We start from the raw sequence: 25500 nt of genomic DNA, 5'->3' as shown, positions 1-25500 counted from the left end.
CTTTAAATACCTTGCAATGTATCACTGACTTAAAATAGAGGAGACTTAAACTCACAACGTTATCTTACCAAGAGTGGTCTGAGAGTTGGGATTCACATACTGATCCTTACTCCATTCAACCATACACTTCAAAATCGAAACTAAACATTCCAACCCTTTTTTCCGCAGGCTCAATTCCTATAATAATTCAGAAATAGGATAAAGACAAAAAGACCTTTTAAGAAAATGCACGTCTCATTCTTAGAAATATTTAAATAAGAAAAAAGGTTCTTACCTGAACATTACTCATTCCAAGTTCTTGACTGCCCCTTCCTTGGGCAATTTTTGACAGGTCATTTACTAGTCTTTCAAATATGTTTGCTGCATTTAGGTCACAGTCATAATTGACATAAATATCCACCACACTCTGAGCATCTGTGATGACACAATAATCTTAGAATATGAGCACATTTCATTACAGGAAATAATGAAGATGAATTCCAAATACCTGCACAGATCCTTGTCAGTGTCTGAATAACCATCCACTTATGATCAAATGAGCTTGTCGAAGTTTCCAAAATGTATAGGAAAATTTCTTTAAAGAATACCTGTTACCAGAAGGAAACATCTGTTTAAAGTACTATTTAACATTCAGATGCATGGTTGTCTTTCAAATATCCCAAAGCTCTAGAACAGGAGTTCAACTTTGAGTTTTGCCTCTGAACTCTTTGCACTAAAAGGGCACCAGTGAGTGGCTTAACACAGCTTTGACTGCCACTGCAGAGCCTTGACAAGTGAAATGTGCAAAGATACGGAGTTCTTCTGGGTGGTGATGTCTTAAACATAACTGTACACTAATGTAACTGTTATCACTCATCAGTTATCATTTTGAACACTCTTGTTCAGAGCAATCCTAAGTGCACCTAGATTTCAATGTAACTGTTACTCTAAAAAAGATCTAGTTTTTATATGCTGTTATATTTTTCTAACTACTCATAAAACTGAAAACACCATTTCTCACAATTCTTTATAATGAATGTTAGCAAGCAAGTTAATCTAATGAAGAAAATTTCAATTTGAAAGCTAAGAATATTTAAATTAAAATCATTTGGGGAACATGACTGATTTAAGAAAAGCCAACTAAAATCAAAACACATCAGCATGTATAGTATATTTTATGAATCCAGAAATAATCACATTTTTAAAAGTGGCATCTTTCTCTCTCCCAAAGGTTAGCCAGCCAGCCCCATAATGTATTCTTTCAAAGAACTCAGAACAATTATTGCTTAATCATACATTTTCTGTGTATCTTTCAATTGCCTCTTTCAAAGGTCTTTTAAAGCTCTGAAGGCTCAGTATTGCACCTTTCTTTTAAGCTAGCCAAATTCAGGCAGGAAAAGATGGCTCAGTGGTTAAGAGGACCTGACTTTAAAAAAAAAAAAAAAAAAAAAAAAAAAAAAAAAAGAGTACCTGACTGCTTACAAATTTAAGGTCAAATCCCAACATCACATAAAAAGTTGGGCTTGATTGTGTAATGCCTGTAACTCCAGCATTTGGGGATGGAGACAAGCAGATCCTAGGAGGAGGCTGACCAGCCAGCTTAGCTAAAAATGAAAGGTTCAGAGAGAAAGGGTGTCTCAAGGACATAAGCTGAATGTCATAGATGAAGACACCTGTTATTCTGCTATGGCCTCCACATGGATATGAGCACCTAACACTTGTATACATTCAAAACACAAACGCATACACACACACACACACACACACACACACACACACACACCACAGGCAGAGAGAGAGAGTACATGCCAAATTATTACTACGTAGCATATATAAAGTAGTAAACCTATTGTTTTTTTCAACTAGTACAAACTTCCTGAACACAAAGGCTGTTCCTTCACTTGGTACTCTTAATGCTTCACCAATACCTAGTACTTCAGAGACACATGTTTGCTAAATGAACAAATAAACAAATGAAGCCCATGATCTCTCTCTCTGTTTCTCTCTCTCTGTCTCTTTGTCTCTGTCTCTCTCTCACACACACACACAAACACACACACACACACACACACACTGTTTCACAGTATGGGAAGTTTTCATGTGATGCTAATGTAACATGAAACAAAACAGGCAGCAGTAACCTTACATTTTAATGTCTAAATGTAGAACATACCTCAATTTGCATCTTCAGATGTGTCTTGAAGTTTGACAATAAAGTAAGAAATATGGAAAGAGAAAGCTCAAAAACCTCTGGAACAGACGAGACTCCGTTTTTTGAGAGTGCAACACACAGATACTGCTTAATAGCATTAATAAACATCTCATTTGTTCTGAAAACAGGTCCTGCATTCTGCAGAATGGACAGAAGTAACTGCAATGAAAGAATCTTGGACCGTAACTCATGAGACCTGGGAAGTGAAACACAAAGCACAGTATACGGACAAGATCATCATTTTGGTAATAACAGACTGACCCAAAGACACTTCTGCACACCACAAATTCATAAACTTAGCCACTAACATCAAGTGCTTCTCTGGCGCCACAAAACTTCATAAACTCTGTTTTTAAATTTCTTTTTTTTTTTTGAGATTATAATCACATTATTTCTCATCTCCTTTCCTTACTCCAAACCTTCCCATATGCCCCCTCCTTGCCCTCTTTAAGATCCATTGCCTCTTTTTTCCCTTGTAATTGACTGTTGATATGCATGTGTGTGTGCGTGTGCACATATCCATGGGTAAAATTATAAATATTTTAAACATAAGCCTACTAGTCCCCTAGAAAAGATAAAAATAATTTGCAGTTTATGCCTTATTCCTTTCTTTCAAAACTATATTCACTTTTTTCAAAAGCATGGTACTAAGGTCACAACTATACTTCTTATAGATGACCATGAATGTAGTGAAGATATCTGTTCTGCTTAGTATGAAATGGTTGTAACATAATGCTTTTCTAATTATGTTAGTCAGAATTCTTAAACACCAGTAAAAATGCTTCTGCTGCACTAGATTATAGCATTATTTCAACCATACTTTCCCAATAAATATTTGAAATTCTTGTCACTCTTCTGAAATAGAGACCTTTAAAACTTTTAAGATTATCTCAATATATAAATACTTATTCTAAGCACTTCTGTAACAAAAATTTGAAAAAAATTTGGCTAAAATTTTCATTATTTTTTCTAATCAAGGTTCTGTGTCATGCTTCTGTTTATTATCTAACATTTTAATTATTTTCACATACATACTTTTTTCTCCCATTGAAAACTATCCCATAGGTCCAAAAGACCAAAGATATTCACTGGAGGCAGTATTTCAAAGGCAGAGCAATAAATGTTATAGGAATTATTTTTTTAATACTTATTCCAAATACTGTATTCAGTTACATTCACATAGTATATGAAACTTTTGCACGTAATTTCTCCGTAAAATGTTTATAGTTGTATCACAGACCTAAACAAGGAATACTTAATTTTATATCAATAGCTCATCTCGAAAATACCACCTTCTTTGAAATAAAGCTGGAGCCAATAATATCAGAGCCTTTTATTTTTGTTTCCAAGATAATTATTACTCTATTCTGGTAACGAATACAAAAGTATCAGTACCTCCAAATGCCTGTTTTAAATGACAAACAATGAGCCAGGCGGTGGTGGCGCACGCCTTTAATCCCAGCACTCGGGAGGCAGAGGCAGGCGGATCTCTGTGAGTTTGAGGCCAGCCTGGGCTACCAAGTGAGTTCCAGGAAAGGCGCAAAGCTACACAGAGAAACCCTGTCTCGAAAAACAAACAAAAAAAAACCCAAAAAACAAAAAAAAAAAAAAAAAAAAAAAAAAGACAAACAATGAGAGGTACGACTGGAGATAGTCCTCACGCTGGGGTCCTGAGGCCTACATACAATACTTCCAAGTCACCTCACCTTGTCCTTTTGCTCAATTCCTACAGGAGTTAGCTCCTGCAGGATGCCATTTCCTAATGAGTTTTGTTTTAAATATGCTTTAGCTTTCTATTCTTAGCATCAAACAAAATGTCTTTTAGACAGTTATGTACCTGTTATGTACAAGACACTAACAAAAGAAGCAAGGATCAAATGATTGTCTTATTTGATAAATGATAAACATTTTCTGAGACATTTTCCTCACTATACAGTCCAGGCTGGCTTTGAATACATGGCAATCCTCCTATCTCAGACTCTACAAGATGGAATGATAAGAGTATATACCACCATGCAGGGCTAAATTATACCAGACCAGGCTGGATTAGAACTCACAGAGATCTGCCTGCCTCTGCCTCCCGAGTGCTGGGATTAAAGGCATGTGCCACCACCGCCTGACATCCTGGCTTTTTTTTAAAAAAAAGGATTAAACTCAGGTCCTCAAGCTGGCAAGGCAAGCACTTGACCAACTTGAGCTTTCTCACTAGACCTAATACTTCAAAAAAATTATTAAAAAATTCATTTATTTGTCTGTGTGTGCGCGTGTGCGTGCGGCGCGCTTATGCCTGTGTAGTTTTATGTGCATCACATGCATGCAGGTGTCCTCAAAAGCCAGAAGAGGGCATCCCATCCCCTCAACTGGAGTACAGCTGACTGTGATCTGCCTGTTGTAGGTCTGGGAGCCCAACCTGGATCTTCTCTAAGATGTTAACTTACTCCAAATTATCAAAGGTTTCTTCTTAAAGTAGATCCCTCATCAATTTAGAAGGAAATGCCAAAGTTGCCAAATTTTTAATGAGAAAGTTGATTTTCCATAATAAGGAAATAAGTTTTAAAAAATATTCTTTAGTAGTATAACTTTAATTCTACTTCTGTAAAGTTCCTATTTTCAAAATACTGAAGAAGCAATAACTTATTTTTCTGATTCTTGAGATTTGGGCCTAAAAATATTTTAAAATTTTCCTTCTAAACCTAAAACAAGCTTCTCTCTAAAGCAGAACAATGTGACAAAATAAAACTATAGAAAATATAATGTAGGGCTGGAGATACGGCTCAGTGGTTAAGAGCATTGACTGCCTTTCCAGAGGACCTGAGTTCAATTCCCAGCACCCAAATGACAGCTCACAATTGTTTATAACTACAGTTCCGGGGATCTAACCCAAATATACATGCAGGCAAAACACCAACGTACATAAAATAAAAATAAAGTAAATTATTAAAAAGAAAATATAATGTGTTTTACAGAACCTTACGAAGTTTTAAAAGTGTTTTTCTATATGTACGAGTGTGTTTACATGAGTGTTTGTGTATGCACACACATTCACGTATGACTGTCGACAAACTGTATCTGTGTACAAAGGTCAGAGGACAAGCTTGAGTGGTGGCCTCATCTTCCACTTTATTTGTTACAGGGTCTCTTTACTGTTTGCAGTTGTGTGGAGCAGGCTAGCTGGCCTGCAAACTTCTGAGGATTCACATGGGCTCTTCACACCAGTGTGGCAATCTCCCTAGCTCTCAAGTTTCTGTAACGACTCTCTAGACTTTAGCTGCATCAGAAACTCAAACGCTCCAGAGATTTTTTCTTTAATTGAAGTAGCTTACATTTCTCCCTATTTCAGCATCTTTTTCTTCAAGTCATTCCTTTTTCAAACATCCATTTTCTAGAAATTCTCTTAAAACTGTCAAGTACAATATATCCTGCTACAATAATAAAACAAAACAAAACAAAAAACCCCAGGCCATTCTAGTAACTTCAAGCAGAAATAAGTTTCACTGGAATCCTATAAACACCTATGAACATTATGATCTACAAAATATGGCATTTTCCTAGGTATTGAAGTTTGCTTTCAATTGCTGTGATAAAACACTGATCAAAAGCAACTTGGGGAGGAAAGAGTTTATTTGGCTTACATTTCCATGTCACAGACCATCATCAAGAATCCAGAGAATGAACTCAAGGCAGGAACCTAGAGGCAGGAGCTGATGCAGAGGCCATGGAGGAGTGCTGATTACTGTCCTCTTCCTCATGGCTTGCTCAGCCTGCTTTCTTATAGAATCCAGGACCCATAGTTGGGACCACCCACAGTAGTCTGGGCCTTCCCACATCTATCATCAATCAAGAAAACATCTCAGAGTCTTGCCCACAGGCTAGTCTAATGGAGGCAATTTCTTAACTGAGACTCCCTCTTCCTAGATGGCTCCAACTTGAGTCAAACAAACAAACGTACTATATTTGATAGGAATTAGATAATTAATTTTTATCAGAGCACTTAGTACAAGTGGAAACAGAAATCATCTTAAGGTAGTTCATCAGACCTTAATAGTTCCAATGTTACTCAGAATGTGGAAATATGAAATCACTGATTTATTCACTCAATAACATATATTAACACCTACTATGTACCAGGTATTTACTATTCTATATTGCTGCCCATCCTTTCTCAAATAGTATAAGGTATATATTTCAATAGTTTCAGAACCTACTATTTTTGGTACATATTTTTTAAAGTAAAATATCCCCTTCAGCAAATTTTTAAAGATTCTACAGGACAAGAAGAACAAATGAAAACCCAAACACTATATTAACAGTAAGTTTGAAGCTTAAAAACTTCTTAGGCCAAATGGCTAATGACTTACTTTGGATCTGGTGGTCCGTCTGACAGTGGTTTCATTGACAGCTTGCACAATGACCTGAATACTAAAAAGGCATCCTTTTGTAAAATGTGGGAAAACTTAGCACCAGGTGAAGGTCCTGAAGAATTTCCAGATTCCTAAACAAGTTAATATACCATGAAAATGAAGACATATCCCAGTGTAAATCCTTTTAGCCTTCTAGCATATTACTACTCAATTGACTCTGATGTGGGATTCTTCCCAACTGCTACAAGAAGAACCTGAAGTGGAATCTGGCACACTGATCTTTGATGTGCTGTTCTCATACCCAACACTAAATTAATACCTTCAAAATATGTTCTTTAAAATATTCCTTCTTTGGCCGGGTGGTGGTGCTCACTTTTAACTCCAGCACTCGAGAGGCGGAGGCAGGTGGTTCTCTGGGAGTTCAAGGCCAGCCTGGCATACAGAGTGAGTTTCAGGACAGCCAGGGCTACACAGAGGAACTTTGTATCAAAAAACAAACAAACAACCCCCCCCCCCCAAAATTCCTTCTTTGATATTAAGCATACTCCTAAAATGTAACCAGTTTATATTTTTTAATCAATTCTGTTGGACATAAGACAAAATGGAGTAATCTTTAAAATTTACTGGCGGAGGTCAACCCAATCATGAAAATCTCTAGAATCCCTCATCGTCAAAGACAAAGACGAGAAACACATAAAACAGAGAAGCAGAGGAAGGCCTGTCACTCCATTCCATGCTGACTTCTCTGTGGCTCTGAACAGAGTCAGATAAAATGTCCTATATTCCTAGGTGTTTCACTGTCCTATGATACTGTAATTTCCCTATGAGTATGTGAAAAGACTGTTCCTCTTAAATGTAACTTCAGTGGGGGTGAGGGGCTATAAAGACAGATGAAACACAACTTATAGTTGGAATGTAGCTATTAATACATCTTAAGAGAACAAACTGCTCTAAGTTATAGCAATGAGAAAGAAAGAAATCCACTCAAAACCCAGCCTTTTATTTCCAACAGTGGAAATCAGCCAAAAGCATCAGCTGGGAAGACTTGCTTGAGATACTGGCAGACCATCCATTTCTTTCTTTCCACTTCACCCGATATATACCTGAGTATCATTGGAAGAGACAGACAATCTGTCATCAGGTAACGATGGTGTGTATGCAACAGAAATCGGTGTTCCCGGGATTCCATTTGCTTGAATGTTTTCACTGTCACTACCATCCTCTATTGTTCCAATGTTGCCGTCTGTACGAGCACTTATAGCAGTCCCTTCTCCCATATCTAAAATGGTAAAAAAAGACACTCAAGCATATTTGACTAAACCAGAGTGTACTCAAGAGTATCTAAAATGAAACAGTGGCCAGAAAAGCAAAGTGAAATACATATTGGCACTGTTAAAAGGTAGTGTATTTACTACAGTGCAAACATGCACTTGGCGTGCTTTTCAACATGGTCTGTAAGTTGCACAGGGAATAAACACACTTGCTGATGGAAGGATATTCCAGATGTACACAGGCAGAGGCCTACTTTTAAAGTCACTCTAACTCACTAAACTGGGCTCTGATGAATGCTTCATACTGAGAAGTTTGGCTGAACTTCAGCTATTACCCATTTCTTCTCAAACAAATACTCAATTCTTTTGATAAAGGTCAGAGGACTACAAATGAAGAGATCAAATACATATCAGTATAGTATATGATGACTGTACTCAGATTAGGTCCTGGACTTAAAAAAAGGAAGAAAAGAGCATCAGAGGCACATTTTGGGGCAAGTGAGAACATTCTTAAGTATATTACATATTCTTTAAAAGGTGGCAATTTTCCTAGGTGTGAAAATAAAGTTGAGGTTACATATGATAATGTCCTTATTTAAGAAAATATATTTTATGGGCTGGAGCGATGGCTCTGCATTTAAGAGCACTGGCTGCCCTTCCAGAGGTCCTGGGTTCAATTCCCAGCAACCACATGGCAGCCCACAACTGTCTGTAACTCCAGTTCTAGGGAATCTGACACTCTTACACTAATGTACATAAAATAAAGTTAAATAAATTATTTTTTAAAAGAAGAAACTATATTGTATCTGGGCATTATATAGGGGTGAAATGTCACCATGTACACAACCAATCTTCTAATGGTTCAACAAAGACCTATACATGCATGAGGTGTGTGTAAAGATAAAAAGCAAAGGAAGGAAAAGTATTAGTGAATTCAGGTAAAGGTGCTCCTAATCCTGTTCTGTGAATTTCTCTAGACTTGAAGAGTTTTCTGAGTAAAATGTTGCAGAAGAATCAAAGAACTTTTACTTCCCAGTCTACACCTGTATGAGGTATTCGCAATGTTTTATGGTAAAACATCAGACAGTACATATCTTAGTGTTTATAAGTCAGTCTCTACTGTAACTGTGGAAGGCAATACAAAATCAACATGGCTCTGTTACAACACTTTACATATAAAAACAGGCGGGACTGGAGATGTTCAACACTGGAACACTGGCCTAGACTGCTCCAGGACCTAGTTCTATCTCCAATACTCTCCAAATAAACAAAAATTGGCACATAGCTTATAATTTGCTAACCCCTGACCTATAATGCACTATTTTAAAATAATATATGGGCACAGACTACTTTTCCTTTTTCTATAACTATAATGTTTTAAATGTTCTATACTTTTAATTAATAATCCTAATACCACAGTGTCTTTGTTTTTAGTCCCTACATTTTCCTACTGGATAATCTTAGGGCTTCAACTACCGTTTTAAACAGACAGACACCTGCTGTGACTCAGATCCACCAGGATTATGTGTTCAGGGCTTAGCCTCCAGCTGGTGATGTTCCTTTAGGAAGTCACTGGTAGTGTGCTTATAAAGGCAGTGTGTTATAAAGGTTGCCCACCCCCTTGCTTCCTGTCCCTTAGGATGTGAGCTGCTCTGTCTGTCCCACCACATACTCCCCAGCATGATGCTGTGTCTCACTGTCACCTGGAAGCAAGAGAGCCAAGTAAACATTCCCAAAAACCCAAACTGTGAGCCAAAGTAATTCTTTCCTCCTCCTAAATTATTCCCTCCAGATATTTGTTATTGTGACAAAAAGTCTAAGACAAAAAATGAGGACTAAGAAGTGACAGTTGCTGTTCTGCCTGCAGGGCTCCAGGTGTAATTCTTCAGGGGTGTTCGCTTTCCCAAACTGTTTTTTATATCAAAGGTCTAGAGCAGTGGTTCTCAACCTTCCTAATGCTATGGCCTTTTAATACAGTTCCTCATGTTGTGGTGACCCCCGACCATACAATTATTTTGTTGCTACTGCATATCTGTAATTTTGCTACTGTTACGAATCATAATGTAAATATCTGTGTTTTCTGATGGTCTTAGGTGGCCCCTATGAAAGGGTCATTCATCCCACAGTAGGGTCATGACCCACAGGTTGAGAACTACTGGCCTAGAGTGTTATAAGCAGAATATAATGGCTAATTCTGGTGGGAGGTCAGAAAAACAGAATGCTGATAAAGGAGTAACCAGTGAAGACTGAACTTGTGTGATATCAAGAAAACATCAGGAATCGGCCTAGAAGCCAGTCATGCTACACTGTGGTAAAAAACCCTTGCCTACATTTTGTCTGTGTCCTGCAACTTTGTAGGATGTAGAATTTATAGGGCAGACTAACCTGGTGGAACAAACTTCAAGCAGCCCAGCAGTCAAGCTGTGGCATAGTGATTACTGGCTGCCTCTAGTCAGGGTGCAATGAGAATTGAGAGGAAAAAACGATATAAGGGTTTGAAAACTTGCAGTCTGGCCAGAAAATGAGCATGGGCAAAGAAGCCACAGAAGGCAGTGGCTAACCCTGGATGCCTAATGTGCAGCCACAGGCAGGACTTCCTGTTTGTCCTGATGGGCTGCAGCTTTTCTTTGCTCCCAGTCCTCCCTTCGGAATGGGAAAGTTACATAGCTTGCTGTTTTGACTTTAAAGGACTCATGGTTATGGATTTGTTTTGGTGAAGACTTTTTAACAATGCTGTAACTGTTACTACTTTGTAGACTCATGGAATTAGACTAAATGCATTTTACATCATGAGATATCCACGGACCTTTGGGGGCAATGAGCAGAATGTTATATCTGAATATGTGAAGAAGCAAGGTCCTGAGGTTTGGTACTATTTTTGGAGGTCAGTGGGGACTGGTTGAAGGAAGCAGTCACTGGAGATCCGACCCTCCCTCCTCCTCTTTGCTTCCTACCTGCCAGGAGATAAGCTGCTTTGCTCCACCACATGCTTCCTCCACAAGTTTCTGCCTCAGTACAGCTGGGGAACAATAGAACCAAGGGACTCTGGACTTAAACTCTCAAAATGTGAACCAAAAGAAGCCTTTTCTACCTCTAAGTTACTTTCTCAAATACCCACCACAGTGACATAAGGTTTACTAACACAATGCACCAGCAGCACATGCTCTCTGTTTAGGAAAAAAGTGCTAATTTCTACTGTGTGTCTCATATACTTGACTATACAGATAGATAACCTGAAGGTCAAATTCAGTATGTCAAATATAAGTATTAGTGCTTTTCCCCAAGTAATTTCTATACTATCACTTAATTCTGTCAGGAGTATATCACTAAACATCTAATGTATTGAGTTTTAAAACTGGGAGGCTACTGATGAAGAAAAATAGTAATAGGTCTATGGCTAATCTTAGAAAAGCATACTTTAAGTATTGTCCTTTGGCTAATTTTTGGTATATTATATTTTAGGAGTGTTTCCATACAGAGCTGACCAAAGTGGGTCACTAAGTTCAAATATTTGTACAACCAGTTTACACTATGGTGAACCAACTTTTCTTTCAGGAGTCTGGAATTTTAGTGCATGCTAGGCAAAAAGTACAATGTGACAGCACTTACAACACTGGTCCTGAAATCTCAAATATATATTAAACATTTTGCTAATATTCCACAATTTCATACTGGAGGAATTAAGACTTCACTGGATGAGGACTCTTGAAAATAGATACCCGACTCCCTCTAGACTTTACTTCACATATCTCATCTATCTTTTCCTTTAATGGTGTTACTCTGTACCTTTAGGCTGTAATAAAACTTATCAATGGAGACAACTCTTACGTTGAGTCTTCTCAGTAATCAGTACACTGTGAAGCAACCCTAGTGACATACTTGTTTTTTTTCTTCTTTAGCTACTTGGCTGGTTACAAAGTCTGTTATCTTACTTACGATTCCTGCTTTATTTTCACTCTTACTATAATTAGATCAGACTCCTGTGATACAAGTTTGTTACAACCTTCCTTTTTTCAGACTTGGTTTCTTAAAGTATAGATCTTCTTATCAAAATCTCAGTTCTAAATCTCCAATGCTGATTCATTTTGCCCTAGAATGAAATCCAAAATCCTAACCCTGGAATGTATAACCCCGTTAAACTGCTTCTGTGATTTTCCCATTTTATGACATATGTGTTATACCAAATCACCACTCATGTATCTAATCATCCCTTCCAGTACATCAAATGCCATTCTTCCACACCTGCATGATGCATGTCATCCCCTTATGTGTTACCTAACATCTGAAGTCCTGCTAGCTCATTTTAAGTAGAAATCATTAGGTTTTTTTTCCCTGAAATTTTAACTTCATTGATAATGGAATGTAACCCTGTCCTTCTTATCTACAGACATTTCACAATCCCTGTTCTTCTGAGTGTGGTCCATCTTGAGTTAATGTCTGTAGCCCCTTACAAAGATATACAACTGTGCACAAATCATTAAGAATGTGCTAGACCAAATGATGAATGGAAAAGATAGAAGGCGATCACATGAAGGCTGCTCCTGGAGCTTTAGTAAGGAATGAAATATATTCTGAGAGTGCTTTAATGGTAAGTTAGTACAGCTAAAATAGCAATATTCAAATCTATCCTATGCATCTAATGTTATTTCCCAGATTGTTTGACAGGTCTTTGCTTACCCTGTTCATATCATCACGAATTGAAGTGTCAATGGATTGACCTCAAATCTGACCCTTACTATACTAATAATATTTATGTGAAGGGCCTAACAAACTTGACCACATTGAGTATTTTAGAGTGTAATTTTTTGGCGAAGCACTGATTCTATGTCAACTCTAGCCTAGCATCTAGATATTTTAAGAAACTGTGATTTTCATTCAAATGTGGCAGTGAATAGCTTATGACCTCAACATTCAGGAGACTGGGGTGCACAACCGTACTTCCAACATATGAAAGGCTGAAGCAGGAGGATCACGAATTTAAAGCTAGCCTGGGCTTTAAATCCAAGATGCTGTCTCAGTACAAAAACAAAATAAAACAAAAAAGAAAACACGTTTTTTTCTCCAACAGATATAAATCACTGAAAACCCAAACACTAAATATTTTAATAAATCTTAGCATTTTCAGGACAATGGAAAAATACACCCTTGTCCCTTTGCTACCTAGAACAAAAACAAAAACAAGAAATGGAATCAATCAATTCAGTGTGGTAAGGAGGAGGGTTTTCATGGCAGATTCTAACAGAAGCTAGAGATAAAGTCCTCTTCTATGGTCAAAAATGTTTAAATGTGGTAGTTTCCTTTCATCTGTGGCACTGATCTTCACCTAATTACCCAATTACAACTGCAATCTAAAAATATTATAGTAACACTGAATAGTCTTAAAACTGCGGAGAAAGCCAGGCGGTGGTGGCACACGCCTTTAATCCCAGCACTCGGGAGGCAGATCCAGGCGGATCTCTGTGAGTTCGAGGCCAGCCTGGGCTACCAAGTGAGTTCCAGGAGAGGCACAAAGCTACACAGAGAAACCCTGTCTCGAAAAAACAAAAAAAACTGCGGAGAAAGATGTTTTTACTAGTTTGCTGATGTATTTCAAACAGCGATGCTCTGACCACAGGGCATGGGAAGGGCATCACAGCTGTGCAGCTGTGCTTAGGAAAATGGGGGTTTGATACTATCTGGTGGCTGAAAGCATCCACTGGCGATCTTAGAAAGCATCCTGCATGGATAGGGGAGGGGTATACTGTGTCTGGCAGACATACACATACATACAAACATTAATTTGAGAATTGATAATTTCACCGCTTTGGTTTCCCATTAAAGGTTTTCCACAGTCAGATGAAATCCTTAAAAAAAAAAAATAAATAAACTAATTTCAAGTAAAGTACACTACCTCCAACAATGATGTTCACCATTTCTTCTACAATGCTCTGGACAATATCATGTGGCTTTTCCTCACAGTCTCCATCATACAATATGTCATTTTTAGACAATGCTTTGAAAGAGAAAAATTCAAGACAACATTATTTTAACTTTCTAAGAAACCTTTACCAAACATATATAATGAAACATTTTTGGAAAAAAGTCAAATGAATATAAAAAATTTGGAACAATATCTTGTTAAATTTTCAGAATTCATTATCAAGACAATATAGCATTTTTCAAATTCAAACCCATTTTAACAGGGTTCTTTCTATTTGATAAGCTATTAAGCTACTATTCAAGTAATGAAAGTTCATAGATTATTCCTATAAAGACCCAAACTTCTAACAGCATTCTGAATTTTTATTGTCTTGTGCACATTAGTGTGCACTTGGTACATACATGTCTGTACTAAGACTTATCCAACATCTGATAACTGAAGCTTACTTTGATATAAATATCAACAGTGCATTTTATTACAGAAAAATAACTCAAGAGACAGAGACTGAGCCATTTGGGACACCACTAATGTTTTGCTTACTGTTTCTTCACAAAAGAATCTATATTTCCAATGTAAAACTGAATTAACACTAAAAAAATTTATTTCTCAATTTAATAAAAATGAAAACAGGTGGCAGAACTTCTGAGCAGCTAAAGAAAACTTGATGGAATCCGACAGCTTGTACAGATGACTACGGACAAAAAGAGGATCACACTTGGGGCTTTTGAGGTGCTGAAAGAATCTCAAGGTGGTTCAATTAGCACCTGGCAAACACCTCCCTGTGACAAATGGCAGCCTGGCAGCCAACTTTTCTATCTGCGGTTACAGCAATGTCTCCACTGCTCCCCATGCGCACAATTACAAAGGATTATGACTTAACAATGCTCTTGTCCCAAAGCCTGTCCTCCCTATAATTGCAATGTTTTTAATCTACTATCTGCCACGTTCTATAAAAGTTAACTGTCACAATGGGGAATCTGTTAAATAAATATGTTCAATCAGTACACTTGTATCATAAACCAGAAAAAAATAGCATTTAGATCCCTCTGTGGGATAAAAACCTAAGTGTCTTGGTAGTTTTTTTTTTTTTTTTTTTTTTTAAATTTGGTTTTTTTGAGACAGGGTTTCTCTGTGTAGTTTTGGTGCCTGTCCTGGATCTTGCTCTGTAGACCAGGCTGGCTTTGAACTCATAGAGATCCACCTGGCTCTGCTGGGATTAAAGGTGTGCGCCACCGCCACCCAGCGTAGGTATTTTTTCTACCATTTCTAAGCTTTCATTTCTGTGCTGCAGTTTGCTAAAACAGCTTGAGTTTGAAAATTGTGGCACTTGGGAAGGAGAGGCAGGCAGGTCTCAGTCTGGTCTACAGAGTGAGTTCCAGGACAGCCAGGGCTACACAGAGAAACCCTGTCTCGAAAACAAACAAACAAACAAACAAAAAACAACAAAAGAAAATTATAATTTCAATGTGAGTAAATATACAAAGCTACTATCTACAAGTATCTAAAAAACAGAAAATTAAAATTTTCATGTAAATTGACAGAAATGTGTAAGTGATTAATATTTATAATGCATAAGAACTGCCTAGAAGTTAGCTATTATGTGCAACTTCACACAGCTAATAAAGTTGTGCTCTAGAACATGCACTCTCAACTGAAGGCTTATTTATACCAGTTGTTAGAACAATGCCTTCATGGTCAAAATAACCATACTATCTTACTTCACTCTATAAGACAGCTACAGTGGTGTCTTACACACGGCACGTGTTCCTTTGGAGTAGCCCATGTTATTTCTGTTGGAAATTTTTCCATTTTTTCTAGCTAGTCATTTTTATCCACTATAACTCAACTAAAGCATCATTGCCTTCTCTGTGAAGGTACTTTACTAATTCTCCTCAGCCTAACGCCCTAGGCAAGTCTCTTCTAGGAAACCTATAATAATACAGTACCTGTTCATGCTCATCTGACTCGCTGGGTGGCTGAAAGCAGCAAACACACTAAAAGCAAGAGCTGTATCTATCATCTTAACCCCAAATTCTAGTACTCAGACATTAAAACACAGAATGCTCAACATGTTTACTGAATGTATAAATAAATGAAGAACAAACAAGATCCCACCTGTGTCAGAGATCAGCCCTTTGAATCAACTCCTTTAAACATGCAGTGAAAAGTAGGAGCAATTTTGGCAAAAGCAGTTTAGACAAAGCACATGGATTCACCAATTGGTAGCTTACCTAGTGTGAATGGTTGGTTTGCCTAAGGTAGCCTTTTCAAATACAGAAAAGGAAGACTGAGGAAGACAGCTCAGTCAGTAGAGTGCTTGTCAGGAAAGCATAAGAACCTGAGCTTGATACTCTGAACACATAAAAAAGTGACTATCAGCACTACAGAGGCAGAGGCAGAAAGATCTCCATGAGTTCAAGGCCAGCCTGGTCTATATAGGTCTATATAGCACATTCCAGTAAAACTGCCTCAAAACAAACCACCAGCCAAGTGTCAAAGGCAAATGCTACTCTTGCCTTAACCAGAGAAGACCTTTGCAGGAACACATGCCTACACTAGGTGCTGAGAATAAATGGAGATTAAATGCTGAACCATAAACAAGACATTTATACCACTTCCTCTAAAGATCAAAACTTTAGACAAGGGGCCAGAAAATGTAAGAACATAGAAGAGCTACAGAATGCTATCTTTCTAGGCATGATACAGCCATTCCAATCATGGACTCAAAGCAACTGTACTTGTCTACACACAACCAGCACAAGGATAGGCCTGTTAACGGCCAACCAGATGGGGGAGGGCCTCAAGAGCTGTCCATGCCTCAGGCCTAACTGAACTAGTGATCACTGATAGATTCTGGAAACTGGGGAGTCACTGCCATCAGCTAAGTACTCACTAGTGAGCCTACTAGACTCCAATGGAGAGTCATACCCTCAGTCACACAGATGGCCCTGGTTAAACACACTGGGTCACAAAACCAAACCAAACCATGAATACGGAAAAGAGAGGTGAGAGTGATCAGCATTACATGTATACATGTAAACTGTATGGCGGTGTATACTTATAACACCAGTTCTGGGGAGGTGAAGACAGGCAGATCTTTGGGATCACTGGTCAGCCAGCCTAGCCTAACTGATGAATCCCTATTTCAAAAATAAAATAATAAAATGGTAGCACCCAAGGAATGACACTTTCGGTTAGCTGCCTTTTTGCCTCCATACAAGTATGTACACATACACATCCATTTATCCCACACTGGGCTCTAGAAAACATAGTTTTAAAAAAAGTCAACAGCTGAGGTCTTTCCTCAAAGCAAAGTAAAAACAGATTTTAGATGACGTCTAAGTCCTATCTATCTACAACACAGGGCAACACAATTTCTATCATTTTCAAATCAGGCTAAGGGAGAATCAAAGGGAATAACTCAAACTCTCTGGCATGCTGAAAGAATAAAGAGAAAATGACATCGTGTGTTTATTTCTGTAGAAAAATTTATGTAACCATTGGCTTCTACGTCACATTAACTTCTCTCACATAGAGAATGACACAGGACTAGGGAGCTGGCTCAGTGGGTAGAGCAGCTGCTATACAAGCATGAAGACCTGAGCTCAGATCCTAGAATGCAGGAAATGTCACTAGTCTGTAATCTCAGCTCTCTTACAGTGAGATGGGGGGTGGAGACAGGGACCTCCCAGATGTTCCTGGGCCAGCCAGTCTGTCTTAAGTAATATGGAAAGGCAAAGACTGACATCCAAAATTGTTTTCTGACCTCCACACATGTACTGTGCACACTTGCACTCACTCTTACACGTACACAGATTTAAAAAAAAGAAAAATATTGAAAGAGAACATCAACCTTGCTGACTACTATACAAGGTGTAAAAATATTTTAAATGAACTTTTTATATGTAATTTTGTTAATCAAAATTGTTTTTATATTTAATTTTGTAACTTTTTTCTGAAATAGGTTCTTGCTCTGTAGTTGAGGCCAGTCTCAAAGTCATAATCTTCCTGCCTCAGCCTCCTAAGTCCTGGAATTGCAGGCATGACACTTCCTAAACCAATAATGGCGTTTTCAACCATATTTTAAAAGCTCTTATTGAGTAGATTTTTTGCTATAAAACTAATGTGAAAAAGAAAACTAAAGTACTTATGTAATTTTGTAACAGAAAGGTAACTCTCTTCCAAAGAAGTCTGTAAGTCATACTGCTTGTGAGATGCTAATGAATGTACAGTATCATTAAGAGATATTTTGCAGGTTGAAGTGCATTAGCTTTACCAATGATAGAGTAAATCACAATTATCACAAAGTATCTGGTAACATGAAGTCGTTCTTTCCACATTTCCCTTAGCATGCTAGCACCCCAGAGCCCCAGCTCAAGATTACTTTCAGCTGCAGTGGCCTGATCAGCTTCTGTCTGTTCATTTTCTGCACTGGAAATATCAGATCCATTTTCAGGCTCTGTATCATCTTGGAGACTTTTATCCATATCATGTGTATGGGGATCAAGATCCCCTTCATGTTCTTGGGATAGATGATCAACAGTCTGAGGCGGCAAATATCTAAGATGAGGTGATTCAGGCTCATGATGGCTTACTGGAGACTGTAACAGATGATGATGCTGCCGGTGCCTTTCTTTTTCCATTTGTTTGGCTTCCTGTAACTGGAAAGAACAAAACCATTTCCAGTATCAGTAAAATAAGTAGCTTGAAATTCACCTAACTATAAGTCCTTTATATAACATATCCTTTTTCTCTGGGCTTGGGAATTATAGCCCATCAGAACCAAGATAAAATATACTAAAAGAAACAATGTTACTCCTTAGAAGTCTGGAAATTGGTGATTCGGTGTTCATTTTTTACTTTGTGTGTGTGTGTGTGTGTGTGTAGACACATGAGTGAATGCCACATGTGTGCTAGTGCTCATGAAGGCTTGAAGAGGGTGTCAGATTATGAGCCTTCTGATTTGAGTGCTGGGAACCAAACTGGGTCCTCTGGAAGAGAAGCGAGTGCTCTTAGCTACAGAGCCATCTCTCTAGACCTTGTATTTTATGTCTGATGTTGAGAAATGTACTATCTAAACAAAATGAAAATAATTTTAATGCCACCAAGTGGTGACTGGATTGTTGCCAATAATATATTTACCTAAAACCAAATAAAAATCCCACAAATAAGAACAAAGTACAACAGACACATACTTTTCCACATTTATTCCCTCTCTGTCTCTCTCCCTCCCTTTCTTGCTACTTCTCTCCTATCCCCTCCCTTTTGTCTGTGTATCTGGAAATAAAGTATAGAAAGCTACATAAGAAACATCTATGTGGGGTGGAGATTAGGAAGTGATCAAATGGGAAACAAAGGGTAACAACTTTTCAGTACATACCCTTTTGTAACATGTTCTGACATTATCATGTCAAACACCTTTTAAACAGTGTATTAAAAAACTACATTTAGTAAGTAAAATTGCCTTGAGGGCTTACATCATTTGCCCAGTCATCTAGAAAGCACAAAAATAATTGTGTCAATCAGTTTGAATTTTACTTTAGAAGGTCTGTCATTTTTGTGTATATAATACCACCTCATAAACTGGCTCACTTAACAAAATGCTAAAACAAGCAGGATCCCAGTATTCCATCTTTTAGAACTTTATTTCTCTTCATACATTCTTTCAGTCTTTATGAGTTGATATGAAGGATTATCACAGGATTAATTTCCACAAAGATAAATATTTTACAGTATTAAATAATATTTCATAATCTTCAGCAATATTTCAAATTACATAGAATTATATAAATTTATATAAATAAAATTGAATTAAGTGATTCTCATGTCTAAAAAGTAAAAGAACCTTATAATTAATAGTCCAAAGTTCGTACTTTACAAATAAAGGCACTACAAGATGCACAATCAGAATGAAAACAAGCCTGAGACCAACGCTTCAGCATGTGTAGCTTGCTAGTATCAGAGGGATTTGAGATCATCACCCTTCAACTCAGTGCAGCTGTGCCACCAGTTCATTTAAAAAAAAAAAAAAATCAGTGATGCTCTCAACTTTCACGAGAAAAGCTTCTTTCTGTAGTGGGCAGTGGTTAATGTGGAGACTCATCCGGGAGCTCAGAGTAAGAGACTGTTGAGTGCTCAGTCCCAAATGGAACAGCTATGCCAACCTCTCCCATCCAGGGCTGAGGGAAGTGGGAGCGGAGAGAATCTAAGAGTCAGAGGCTGGAGAAGAGTGCTATGAAATGCGTCTTTTAGATCGATGTGGCCATTGCTCTCAAGAACTCATTGTAGCTGCAGTTTCCTGCAAAACATGTACAAGACCAAACCATCCAGCATTCTAGCATGAATGAAGCAGAAGCTCAGGAGCTCTGCACCCAGCTGAGGAACTACTGGCAACTAATGGCTGCTAGGAAAGAGAGAATATATTTTCTTTCTTTTTCTTTTTTTTTTCTTTTTCTTTTCTTTTCTTTTTTTTTTTGTTTTTAGAGATAGGGTTTCTCTGTGTAGTTTTGGTGCCTGTCCTGGATCTCGCTCTGTAGACCAGGCTGGCCTGGATCCGCCTGGCTCTGCCTCCTGAGTGCTGGGATTAAAGGTGTGCACCACTGCCACCCAGCTGAGAATACATTTTCTTCAAAGATGTGTCCACTGGTAGGTTGCCCATGCTCCAGTGGATGTCCCTATACCCATATGACTGTTGGTAACACTAACTGGACTATTTTTTTTTCCTAAAGAAGGGGGAGGTAAAGGAGAAGCAGGCCGTGGCATCATGGAATGGAAGAGGAATGTGCTGCGGGGAAGGAATGGGAATGGGGATATAGCCAAGATGCATTGTATACATGTATAAATTTAAAGAACAAACAACAATACCAAAATGAAAATAAAAGCCAGATTTCCTGCTGTCTAGAGAAAGAAGTTATAAGTAAATCAAGGGAGAAGGCTAAAATGAACTCTCTGATGTTGAACTGGAATCGGAAATGTCAGTGGCCTTAAATATATACAAATAAAAAGGTCACATACAGATGTAGAGATAGGTGGAGGAGAGACTAGAATATAGGAATATTTTCTAGCTGTATTTGCTCAGAGAGCCCGAAGCAGGAACTCAAAAACAATGAACACACTAGTTAACTTGGTTAAGTTCCAGATTATTAAAAATGAGTACAATGGGAGCAAGTAACTCTGTGTTCAACATAGTTGGGACATCTACATCATATCCATCCTGGGGCGCTATGAACATCAGGGAAACAGAGAACAAAGAGCCATACGATGCCATGACGAGTGCTGTGAGCAAAATGCTGTCCTCTGAACACGACACAGCTACTGTACACACCAATCACAACAGCTGTGGTTAGCTACACAAGACCAACCAGTCAGATTCAAAACGGGATGGGTAGAGACTTCTGAGGCATTACTCGTAGTTGAGGAGCTACTGCAACTGGTGGCTGGGGGGGGGGGGGGCAAAGGTCCCTTTCTTTAGGAATGTGGACTGGTAGTCCGTCCCCATGCCCCAGGGTACAACCACTCCCACTGACAGCACTCACTGAACTAACTCAGTGTATCAAATAACCATGAAAGGACATAGAGTTGGGAGGAAGATACGATGTGAGGGGTCCTGAGACGAGTTAAGGGGAAGAGGTAGATTTCACCAGGACACACTGTGTATTTATGAAAAGTTTCCGAGTATGGAATAGTCCTTCCCACTGTGCGAATACATGGCACTGTGATTGGTTTAATAAAGAAGCTGACCGGCCTACAGCTAGGCAGGATAAGGTCACGCAGGAGAACCAGACTAAGAGAATGCTGGGAAGAAGGAGAGTCTGAGGAGACTGCATGATATGCAGAGCGAGCAAGATGGGAAGTATGTACATGAGGTAAATGAGTCTTAAGGGCAGCACATAGATGAATAGAAATGGGTTAAGTTATAAGAGCTGGCTAAAAACAAGCATAAGCTATTGGCCGAGCTTTTATAATTAATTAGTAAGAAGTCTCTGAGTGGTTATTTGTGAGTGGCTGCCACAGCACAGAGAAACTCCACCTATAAAAGGGTATTTTTTTACACAGCATAAAACACCTTAAGATTTCAGGATAGTATGGAGGTATTCAAAACAGAAGGAATCTTGTCAAATGGGCAAAAGGACATCAAGCTGAAATAACATGGGCAAAAAATGATACTATCAGGTTACTATACATAAGATAGAATAAAGACCCAGGATTAGTTTTGACTTGAATAACTAAATAAATAGGAAAATTTAAAAAAGAGGACTCTAGTTGATAAACAGAAAAAGAAGGAAACAGAAAAACACCACCAAGGAAACAACAGAGTAAGAATTATTCCCAACAAGATTTACTATTCAAATATACTAAAATGGGGTATAAAGGTAAAATAAAATATTTGTATTTTCCTAAACTACCTTCCAAGATGTCCACTAAAGGCCAAAGGAAGATTAATAACTTCACACCGGAGGAACCTGACAGATACACTCTTTTTAATGTTTTACTTTTACATATCTGGGTGTTTTGCCTGTAATATAATATGCCTGTGCAACAAAAGCAAGGAGGCCAAGGAAGGCATAGAGTGCATTAGAGTGGTAAATGGTGTGAACCAACATACGGGTGCTAGGAATCAAACTCAGGTCCTCTGAAAGAGCAGCCAGTGCTCTTAAGAGCTCAACCCTCTCTCTAGCTCCTGACAGAAACATTCTCAAACAAGTGATCAAGGTTAGTATCACTACTCAAAAAAGGAATCAGCATTAGCTTCTTGACGTAATGCATGTAAAGAACACATTTTTAGCAAAAAAAAAAAAAAAAAAAAAGTGTAACTTCATTCTAATCATGAGAAAACAGAAAACAAAGCAAGATCATGAAAAAGACAGCAAGGCTGAGGCATTGTAACAGAATGGAGAAAACAAAAACCAACAACTGAATATAATGTGGGAACCCTAGGTCAGCTACCAAAACAGAAACCAGATATTGTTGGCGAGATTGATGAAATCCGAATAAGGCTCTGTACTAGAGGTAATTCTGCTGTTGATGGTAAGTTATGGTTATACTGGCAAGAAGGGAAGTAGTAAGCCTGGGAGGTGGCACAGTGGGTACAGAGCTCGTTAGGAAAGCATGAGAACTAAGTTCGGGTCCTCAGAATTAACATAACAGCCAGGTGCAGTGACATGTGTCTGCAATTCTAGTGCTGGGAGCATAAAGACAAACAGATGCTGATGCTGACCCTATCTAAAAAAAAAAAGGGGGGGGGGGCTAGAGAGATGACTCAGTGGTTAAGAGCACTGGCTAATCTTCCTGAGAACCCAGATTCAATTCCCAGCACCCAAATGGCAGCTCACAACTGTCTGTAGCTCCAGTTCCAGGGGATCTGACACTTTCACACCAATGCACATAAAATAAAGTCAAATAAATTATTTTTTAAAAAGGTAGCAATTGATAGAGGAAGACTCATGATGTCTTATACTAAGGAGCATACCACCATATACCACACATACATACACACAAAATGTAAAAACAAAAAGCAGAAAGTCAAGGGTGTAGGAGAAATATCTCTCAATTATTTCTGCAGTCTTTCTTTAATTATGAAGACCTATTCAATAAGATGCAAAACAAAACAAAGAACCAAGGTAAGTCTGTAGCTCTTAATTTCTTTCCAATCAACCTGAAGTAGTTTCAAAGGTAAGTCTGTCGTTCTTAATTTCTTTCCAATCAACCTGAAGTAGTTTCTAACATAAGGAATATCACAGCCCTTTAATGTATAGAAGAAATAAAATATCCTTCATCAATATAAAAATGTACTTTCATTTTAAGGCTTAATGAATCATTTTATACTTGAACAGATCAAATGAGGTAGTTTTATATCTACTTTACACTTTATTAAGCTTAAATTTGGTAAAATATCAATATACAAAATTTCCATGAGGTACTCAATCTTATACATTCTATTTGTGAAATTAAAAGGACATCTTGTCTAAAGTCAAACAAGTCAGTAAAACTAAGACACACACAGGAATTGCCAGGCCCTACTGTACACAAACGACATTGCTACAGAAACCTGAACTTCACTGCAACTACTCCCAACGCCTGTGGTGTTCTCTCTCCTGTTAATACTCACTGCTTGGTTTTCCATGCGTGCAAAGATAACATTTAGCATCTGAGTAAGAGTAGCTTTGGCTGTTGTCTGATTGATGAGATTTTTGCTGGCTAGATAGATATTGTAGCATGTTCTCACAGCTTGCAAGACCGTTCCTTCGTGGATTTCTATGTGTTGTGATGTTACTGCAGTAAGTAAAGCCTTTAAGAGAAAAGAAACACAAGTAATTCTGCATCCAGAGTTTAAGCACAAAAATAGGCAGTTTCATTTCAAATTAAAACTTTCAGAAACAATTACCACTTTAGGTAGTAATGTGTATATATTTCTACCTAATTTGAACTTGTTACTAACTATTAAAATAGCTGAGGCTTTCACCACTCTGAAAGTAGTTTTCCCACAGGCCTCTCAACTCCAGAACATCCTTTAGCTAAATTTCATTAGAAATAGTATTCTTTATTAAAATGCAGAGTATTTACATTTCATCACAATTGAGCATAGATATGTCTCATACAACATAGTATCAATACGTAAACATACTATTATTACCACAGTTGTAATATTAGTGACTAGAACATAACTAGTTTTTCTTTAAAAGAATTCAACCATCCAGGTTGATTACAGCACAAATTTGGATTTTTTTGAGCAGGTTCAATAAGTGGATGGGCACAAGAGAATACTGAAAGCCGGTAGAAAAATAGTATATCTAGTAATACATGGGCTGAGAAGGAAGACTACATGGGATCTAACATACAGAAAAAATAAGTAAGGTCACAATTTCATGAATCATCTTAAAAAGATGGAAGATGTACAAAAAGCAGAAAAGCACAGAAAACTCATAAAGACCCCAGGGATTTAATCCTAACCAGGATGGCCAAAAGACGAGAATCAGAATGTAGTTTTCCTCTAATAAACCCTTGGCATAAAAAAGCAAATCTCATGTGGATTCTAAACATTACCCCAATGTCTCCATCCCACCCAGAATGCACAGAAAATAACCTTTCCTAATATTTCCAAGGCAAAAAGCTTCCGGTTTTAAAAGTATATAACACATTCTGGTTTTAAAATAACACACCCATTTTATATAATTAATTACCTTTATTATCTGCAACTGAACTCCTTCATCTGTTTGAGGACCCTGGAAGCAGCCACATATTGTTTCAATAATTCTATCAATTAATTTTTTGCCTGGTGTTGTACTATCTGGAGCATTGCCAGTCAGGTGCCCGTAAGCAATAAGTTTCTGAAACAGATATAATAAAGCAACAAGTCAAGCTAACTAATAAATACATTAATTGACTATAAATTAAAATACATTTGAATGAATATACATTAATTTTTAAACAAAAACACCAAGGTATATTCAAAGCCAAAGACTATACCTTTCTTTCCTGTATAGTTTACTAACCAATATTGGATAACTATTTGTAGCTGGAATAATCACAAGCACAGACTGATAACAACAAAACTACTAGGCAATACTTCTAGAAAACCAGGCTTAAGAACATGTCTGTGATATGTTAGAACTGCTTTCTGTTTTCTTTGTAAACAAGGTTTTACTGATAGTTTTCTTTTCGGAGTAGGGGTAGGCAGGGGACACAACTATTTTAACACTTTCAAATGACATCAAATCTCTTTCTAACTTACATCATCAATTTTCATGTTTATGAAAT

The 25500-nt window shown here is 37.8% G+C and overlaps 1 protein-coding gene across 2 annotated transcripts in view; it reads right to left on the bottom strand.

The window, feature by feature from the left end:
* The window catches only part of Arfgef1 (ADP ribosylation factor guanine nucleotide exchange factor 1), a 104069-nt gene that overhangs the window by 55914 nt on the left and 22655 nt on the right, over window positions 1–25500 (bottom strand). For both annotated transcript variants that reach the window (XM_059254012.1, XM_059254011.1), the window contains exons 4-13: window positions 24924–25070; window positions 23852–24031; window positions 18128–18404; window positions 13714–13815; window positions 7656–7831; window positions 6550–6683; window positions 2153–2387; window positions 488–587; window positions 275–414; window positions 69–177 (exon numbers count right to left, since the gene is read on the bottom strand). In XM_059254012.1, the coding sequence (XP_059109995.1) occupies window positions 69–177; window positions 275–414; window positions 488–587; window positions 2153–2387; window positions 6550–6683; window positions 7656–7831; window positions 13714–13815; window positions 18128–18404; window positions 23852–24031; window positions 24924–25070 (1600 nt within the window). The remainder of the gene's footprint in view (window positions 1–68; window positions 178–274; window positions 415–487; window positions 588–2152; window positions 2388–6549; window positions 6684–7655; window positions 7832–13713; window positions 13816–18127; window positions 18405–23851; window positions 24032–24923; window positions 25071–25500) is intronic.

The sequence above is a fragment of the Peromyscus eremicus genome, chromosome 2, assembly GCF_949786415.1.
Source record: "Peromyscus eremicus chromosome 2, PerEre_H2_v1, whole genome shotgun sequence".
Lineage (NCBI taxonomy): Eukaryota > Metazoa > Chordata > Mammalia > Rodentia > Cricetidae > Peromyscus > Peromyscus eremicus.
Note: the sequence above shows the minus strand (reverse complement) of the source record. Positions and strands in the feature narration are given on the sequence as shown.